At 37.5% G+C, this 8,184-nt stretch overlaps 1 protein-coding gene across 2 annotated transcripts; it reads right to left on the bottom strand.

Annotated features, from left to right (window-relative positions):
- Nucleotides 1-1,319: 1,319 nt before the first annotated feature.
- Nucleotides 1,320-6,691, bottom strand: LOC105057974 (uncharacterized). 2 transcript variants are annotated; one of them, XM_010940723.3, is made up of 6 exons: nt 6,233-6,691; nt 3,581-3,707; nt 2,569-2,708; nt 2,018-2,080; nt 1,788-1,856; nt 1,320-1,656 (listed from the first exon to the last, which is right to left on the bottom strand). In XM_010940723.3, the coding sequence occupies exons 1-6, from the start codon at nt 6,434-6,436 to the stop codon at nt 1,585-1,587; spliced, it is 675 nt and encodes a 224-aa protein (XP_010939025.1). In that variant the 5' UTR covers nt 6,437-6,691; the 3' UTR covers nt 1,320-1,584. The 2 variants fall into 2 exon arrangements, with proteins under 2 accessions (XP_010939025.1, XP_010939024.1); XM_010940722.3 differs by having other exon boundaries at nt 2,569-2,717; nt 6,233-6,673.
- Between the last annotated feature and the right edge of the window lie 1,493 nt (nt 6,692-8,184).

The following is an 8,184-nucleotide window of genomic DNA, read 5'->3' as shown; positions in this document are numbered from 1 at the left end:
TTCATACAACTGAGCGAGCAGAATCAACTAGTTGCAACTTGTTTTATTGTTTTTTTCTGCATAGAAATTTAAAGCCCCACATGCACCCGTTTTGACTTCGCTTGCCATAGAATTAAGATCATTTTGTCCTCGGTTAGCCAATGTAAGTACTAATTAGTAGCCCCTTATTCATGGCAACTTCTTTTATAGGTTTAGGATCACATAGGATGGTGCTAACCACAACAACCCCCTCGCCCCCCAATGTTGGGTATTTCGGCACCATACCGATAGGCAAAAACAAAAACTGAATGTCTTCAAAATTTTATACAAATTGAGTTACAATACGGATGTCTCTTGCAGCATCAACAATGTGAGATATTTTCTTGCTACGCAACTTTCGTTATTTCCTTTTAGAGATAAATTTATTCCAACATAATGATATTGAAATGAGTGCCTCTAAGAATAGCCAATTTTATTACCAATAAATGGCCCGTCTTTGCAAAATTACACAGGTTTAGGAAAAGGCCTGGTAAGGTTACACGAGATGCAAAACTAAAATGAAGGGCTGGTTATAGTTTTTTTCTTGGCCCCGAAATTGTGTTTTGACAGCATACAAGGCAAAGGAAAACTGAGCTCAATATTAATGGAAGGCCGAAAAAACCAGAAAAGAAGTCTCCTTGATTTCAAGTTCAGACAAACTGGACCATAAGAGCACTCCTCCAACCGACAAACTTTATGCAACTGAATTATTATATGAATATTTCACGCAGCAGCCCCTTGAACATGTTTTATTCTTTCTTTCTAGATATGAACTTAGAGCTACCACAGCAAACATCTTTAAATTCAGCTAAGCAAAAGAGAACATGCATACACCATACGCCTTTTTTATCAAAACTAATCACCTTAATCTTGCACAAGTCACGAGTTTGAAAAGCTCAAGGCGACTTATTTAGCTAGATATAACACATAGCCAATAATTGGTAGAACTAGGGACATCCAAAGGCTTACACCAATTAATAATACAACCCGCAGTTAAAAATGTACCACGCTGCACAAGGGGTCGCCTCTAAATTTCACCAAAGATATCATCAGCGAGACTGCTGGTAAACAAGTAACACTGGATCCACAACATACACAGATCTCCAGAACAGAACCCCTAGGCCCACAACATTCATGATCCAGAGCCTACCCATAAGATTAAACAAGTTCTCATCGTTCTCAAACTCCTTTATAGACCATGCACAGATGGTCCGCTGAGACTAGCTTATCAGCACCATCATAACATGCAGCATAATCCAATCACCCAATGAAACAACTCCAACGATGCTATTAAGCCCATGTTACCAGGAAAACAGAAACACATCATTTCTTCCCAAATAGTCAGTCAGCAGGGCATCATTGGCAATGTCAAAAGCCACAATGGCTGCAAGGTCTTGACCAGTGTACATATCTACATTACAGGACTAACAGTAACCTCTAGCCATGGAAACCCAGTTACCCAAGCCGTTCCACTAACCACAACCAGGATACATATGTTACACAACATAGCTACAGACGACGATAGGCCTGCTTCCAATCTGTTAGCATGGCAAGCTTCTCCACAGGTCAATTGCAGACAGTTTTGAGTCTCTTTGCAGCCTGCACAAACCCTACAATAACCTGCAACTCATCCAATTGCTTCAGGATATGAAAAGCAATTGGGTTTACATAATGCCAAGTCAAACACCGTGGTCGGGTCGGCTTTACATGATATCAGTATGAAATCTAAAATGAAAATGAAGTATAGTGAGCAAATTTTGCAGAGTTACCTGTGACATGAAATGCCTCTGTACTGCATCAATTAACTGCTCCTTGGAGGGGTTAGGGCTGGCATCGACCTGTTCCACGTCATAAGGCATGAGGCCCACATCAAAGGGTATAAAGGAAGACATGAAAATGGGGAAGGGGGGGAGCCCTACTTGTATGAAAGAAATTGGTCACTTGAACATTTTACTATTAAAGATGGTAATTAATGAATTATTATAACTGAGGTACTTACAAGATTGAAGTGACGCCAATATCTCCATAACGCTGTCGTTTCTAGCTTGCTCAGGTCAACTTTCTGCACCAACCACTTAAAAATTTAAATCATAACAAAGCTACAAATAATTTATTGAAATGAGTTGTAGATGTCGCTTTACACACAAAGGCCCCAGAAAGAAATAAAAAAAGCAAAATGGTGCACAGCAGCAGGACATGTAGGGCACCATCTACCATGGCACCTCCCAACACCTAGCATTCACACTAAGTGCTGTGACGTGCCAAATGCGGGGCGATTGGGGAATCGCTGTATCATGCTTCCAGACTCAAATCCCTGCAGGACATCTAGCAGGACATCAAGACAGAATACCATCCCAAATATCAGGACATATTTGCCCTATGCCATTATCCCAACATCCCAGTCGGCATTTCTTGGAACATCCTCCATTCCTTGGGATGGGACAGGATAACAGTGTATCCCATATTCCATGAGAAAATTGAGACAGACACATCCCATGAGATTCAAAACCTTAGCACCACTCACTGAACAGTCATTAGCATGGGTCATACCGTTATGCCCCTAGAGGATGAAACAGATCCCTTAGATTGTGAATCACATGAATGAGTGCGGCTAGAGGATTTGTTGGAAGACCCTTTATGCTGTCTGCTTCTGGATCTGTGTGGCTTCTGCAATTGTGTGTCATCGGATGCTGCATGAACTAGTTACAGTAAGAGAGATATCATGAAGACATAAAAATGAGGAAGCCTGACCCAGCGGACTAAACAGTGAAAACATGCTTTTGGAAAAATTGAAGATTACAGATGAACAATAAGCACATGCAAATTAGGTAATAACGATGTCCTTTCAAAAAAAAAAAAAAAAACATGCACCACATGATATCCCCCCCCCACAAGCTATCTCCACAATCAAGTCGAGGAGATTTAGATAAAACCACCATAGCAAAACCTCTTTCTAACTTAACCTACAAGCAGCAGTATTACAACAACATGCAATTGACAGATATAAAGATCATTAACAGTCAATAGACATAATATTGTTGCATTTATTTATTTGAGAAGCCCAGAATACGTCACCTGTCTCTATCTCCACAATCAAGTCGAGAAGATGCTAGATAAAACAACTATAGCAAAACCTCTTTCTAACTCAACCTACAAGCGCCAGTATTATAACAACATGTAATGGACAGGTACAAAGAGTCGATAAACATAATGCTGTTACATTTATTTATTTGAGAATCGCCATCCTACATGACTGCATATTGAAAGCATTGTTGCTCAATGACAAATGAAATGCCGAAGATAGGCACAAAGGGAAAACCAACACAAAGAACCCAAGACCCTTGAAAACTAAAAGAAGAGTGAGTGAGAGGATCAAATATAATATTCCTGGAGCACTAGAAACATAACAGCATGAGTTCTTGGCAACTAAACAATTTTGACAATTCTGTAGAATTCATAATCAAGCTCAACTCTTTTTAAAAAAAATGATTGATAAATAATATGTTTTGAAAAAGAAAAACAAAAAAGGTAACAACAATAAGGTACACACGTGAGGGCTCACCCATATCAGAAACATTCCACTGCATATTTTCACACTCAGTCTCATCCTCCTCCTCATGACCAGTTGGGGCTTCAATCACACTAAGTGCATTTCTTTGCAGCTTCACCTCTATGCCATTAGTCAGCACCTGAAATTCCATGAATCAGCATAAAGAAAGATAAATTAATGAATTCAAATCCATCAGACAAATGGTTTATGGGAGAAATTATCACATATCAGCACAAGAATAAACAGAGAGAGACAAAAATGACATAACTAAAGAAAGAACATAGACAGTTCCAATAGGCAAACAACTAGATCTAGCAATCTGGCAAGAGAATACAGTAAAACAAACACAGAAATCTCAAAAAGTTACCCTAGTAAGTGTATACCATAACCATAACCATCCAGCCTTTTTCCAAACTATTTGGGGTTGGGCTCATGGATTTTCATTTACCAAGCATTCATATTTAGTAAGTGAATGGGATCATTAAAAGCATTCCTTTTTCTCTAGTAAAGCACATAGGATCATTATTGTAGGCAATAACAATTATAGGCCTTAAAGAGAAAGAGGTGTCAAAAATTGACTCTTAGTACTGAATTTTCATATCATGTTGCATCACAGAGCACACGGGCATCTAATGCACTAGGCTTGACTTCATTGCACAATGGTTTTTTTTTTTTTTGTGACACTAATTTTTTTTTTTTTTTAAAAAGTCACTATTAAAATATCATCTCATAGAAATGGCTCCAAGAAAGTTCAAATGTTATTATTACCTAAATTGATTCCTTACTAAATGATTGCAAAAACAGTCATTGATAAGGAACAGTCCCAACGCCACTGGCCAATGCTACAATTATGCCATCTGCATGAGACTAAATACAGTCTCAAACAAGTTGAAATAAAAATTTCTGCCCTAAAGCTAGAAATATAACCATCAGCAAGGAGGGTCCGGGTTGTATCATTCGCACGAAAGAACGATCTTCTTTCGCAACATCAACCATTGGATCGCACTTTGCATAGTATTCAGAGCACGATGTCAACTTCGTTATCTGTGCTGCAGACGGAAGGAAGAGCTTCATCATGCTTTGAAAGCCATGCAAACTGCGATCCAATGGTTGATGTTGCGAAAGAAGATCAATCATTCTTTTGCATGAACCATACAATCCAAACCCCAGCAACGACGGGCCAATTTGTCCACAGTTAATTTCTACATGCACATCATCTATATACAACAAAATACAAGTCAAATCAAATTTTTACACACAAAAACTATTATGACCACGTAAAATTTGATTGCTTCCAGAGAATTTCAACATATATACATCATCCAAATGCAACAAAATACAACTTCAGGCATGTTAGAATTTAAAAGTAATATTTGATGGCCAAAATTCAAAAGGAAAAGCTGCTGTGAATTTGAAAGCTTCATGTTCTCGGACTTTGCAACTAAAACTCAAAAAAGTGGACAGAAAAATAAATGGAAAGAAATATTCAAAACAGACAGATAAACCGGTCATGCATGCAAAATTGATCTAATCAAGATCTAAAAACCCCAAAAGGAAAAAAATAACAAACAGAAATAATCATGCAAGATAATAAATGGATAGTTTAGTGAGCACTGCATCACCCTACTGATAAGACCACTAATGATCCTAAAATTTACATAAATACGTTGATGTTGATAATGAATGATCTCAATCCAAACCAACAAAGTTGCCATTTCTTAAATTTTGAGATGCAAAATCAGTCAAACCATCCTAATATTAGCAACAATTGATGAATCAAGATCCCAAATGGACCAAATAACTCATAATTCAAGTACATTACTCTCAAACCCAAGATCTATTAACTGAAAACAGGACATGCAACCACAAAACATAACCAAGAACCCAGAAGAAAACGATTTGTCCCACGATCTATCAGTCAATAACAGTTAGCCATGCATTATGTGCAAGTATAATGTTCTAGCAGAAATCATCCAGAAGAACCTTTACATTAAATACTTCAACCACAATCATGACATGAATTCATGAACAAAGAAGCTAATTTATAATCAGATAATATCTACAATCCAGGATTAAATCTTTTTCACAAGAAATTACACTCATCAGAAAAAACCCCAAAAATCGACTCGAACAGTATATAGTACACTCAAGAAACCTAAAAAAGTAGACTTACAAAGAGAAATCTTGCATGCAGAAGCCTTAAAGGGAAATTGATATATTCAATTCATCGATGCACGAAAAGAACGCTAAAATCTAAATCGATTGACGCAGATTACCAAAATTAGCAAATAATCCTCGACATGCAACAAATCAATGCATTATCAAACACGGGAATGCGATTTCAAAATCGAAACAAGAAAAGATAGAAAGAAAGAATAAGCGATCTTTATCAAGATCCAAGCTTTCAATAAGCAGTTCTTAACTTCAAATACTCCAATTAGCAAAGCCTCAAATTCAAACCCTAAACCCACCCAATTGTACCACATTGTCCAATTAAACCTAAACAACGAACTAAAACATCAAAACCCCAAAGTTCCTTTTTTTGAAAATCTTGTTCAAGAAAGAATAGAAAAAGAACACAGAATCCAAATTTACACCCCAGAGCCAGCGGCCCACAAATATCTCAAAGAAGCCCCATTTCGGACAGCAATCTCGAAGAATTACCAGCCAATGCCACCCGCCGAGGCCGACGGCTTTCTTGACGACCCCCTGAAGCCCGACAAGCACCGATTTGGTCCGGTTGTTGCCGGTCACCACCACCTTGGTGTGCCGCGGGAGCACTGATAGCTCCTCCTCACTGCTCTCCCCGCAGCTCTGCTGCGTTTGCCCATAGCCTCCGTTCATCTCCCCCGCGACAGCCTCCAGCATTCCCACCACTCACGCCCCCCCTCCCCCAACCCAATCCTCACCACTTCCCTGAACCAAATCCAACCTAAAAAGATGAAAATTTCGAGCAAATCAAAGCCACCAATCACTCAAGAAATCGAGATCGAGCATTGTAGACGAGAATTTAGGAGAATTATGTGGAATTTGAGCAAAGACATAGGGGAATTTGGAGGAATTATTGAGAGAGAGAGAGAGAGAGAAGGTGGGGGTTTGAGAGTGACTATGCTTTCTTGCTCGCTCGCTCGCTCTCTTACATCTCTTCTTCTCTCCCCTCGTTTGGCTTTACGGCTATGGATCCCGACGACGAGAGGATAACCAATGGGAGGCCGACGCGTGTCCATGGGAGCTCGTGAGCGCTGCGCTCCGAGCCAATACGGCTAGCGGTTACGGGAAGGAGCCACGGCAAAACGACAGGATTGCCCCTGGTTTCTTCCTCTTTTTTTTTTTTTCTCTCTCTCTCTCTCTCTCTCCCAAGTGGGAAGGTGGTTTGGGACCGGAGATGGCTGACCAAGAAGGTATTGGGGGTAGGTGAAGACAGGACGGTATAGTATTCGTAACGGTCTTCTTTATCGCTTACGTATGTGATACATGATGCGTGTGTGCATCAACTATCAGCCAGCCACTGCATATGAGCATGTGTCATCCATCTGATATGCATGAACCCTTACAAATATGGTTGAAAAAATTGATGGTTATGGCTAACATTGTTCCATCAAAAGAAATTAATTAATTATACATCTTTTTATGTATTTTAATAGTAATATATATATATATATGTATATATATATATATATATGATGTTTAAGTATGCATATGTATCATTTTATGAAAATTCATATCCGTACAAATTAAGTTGGAATGATGAATATTTATTAATTTCATGCTTGATGTTGTAATGTATGTGAGCATATATTTATTTTGTTAATCATTAATCCCAAAACTTATATTTTTTAAAAATATCATTAAAATAAATGTTATATAAATATAAAAAAGAGAATGATTTTAAGAAAAAATTCATACATGTGTCGCTATATGATAATAAAATATATTTTATATTTTAATATTGATCATATATTTTATGCATTATTATTATAGATGTAGCTGATATAATTAGTTAGGATCCACATCAATTTTAACATATGTTAAAGTTATTTTTTATATAATTCTCATACATATATTTTTGATTATAATATAAATATTGCTAAATAATATATATTTATTTTTAAATTTGATGCTAACATAAATTATAAAATGAGGTGATAAAGATTTATTAGGGATATGCTTCACATGTAGAAATCTCCATGCAGTTGCCTTTCAATTTAAATAAAATTTAATTAAAATTTTTAAAAATATTAATATGATGACTATATATTATTAATATATTTTAAATACAGTATAAATGATAATAGAGGCATACGACTTGTGGACGTTGACAGGTGACATCATCTGTTAGGATAATAATATTTTTTTATTATATTTTTTTAGTCCTATAATAATAATATTATTATTATTAATAAAAGAAAATTACTTTTCTAATATTTGAAAAAAGTTAAAGCCAATGGTAAATTCTGTTATTCTTCGGGAAACGGAGGGCAGAATAACAGCACATATGCCGAGAAGGGTAACGGAGATGGTGCCGTGAGCGGGGCCCACGCATGGGTCACGCGTATGCTGTCCCTCCGGTCAATCGGCTGAAGTCTTATCCGACACCGCGCTTTTCTCTCTCCCAC

The sequence above is a fragment of the Elaeis guineensis genome, chromosome 15 (genome assembly GCF_000442705.2).
Source record: "Elaeis guineensis isolate ETL-2024a chromosome 15, EG11, whole genome shotgun sequence".
Classification (NCBI taxonomy): domain Eukaryota; kingdom Viridiplantae; phylum Streptophyta; class Magnoliopsida; order Arecales; family Arecaceae; genus Elaeis; species Elaeis guineensis.
Note: the sequence above shows the minus strand (reverse complement) of the source record. Positions and strands in the feature narration are given on the sequence as shown.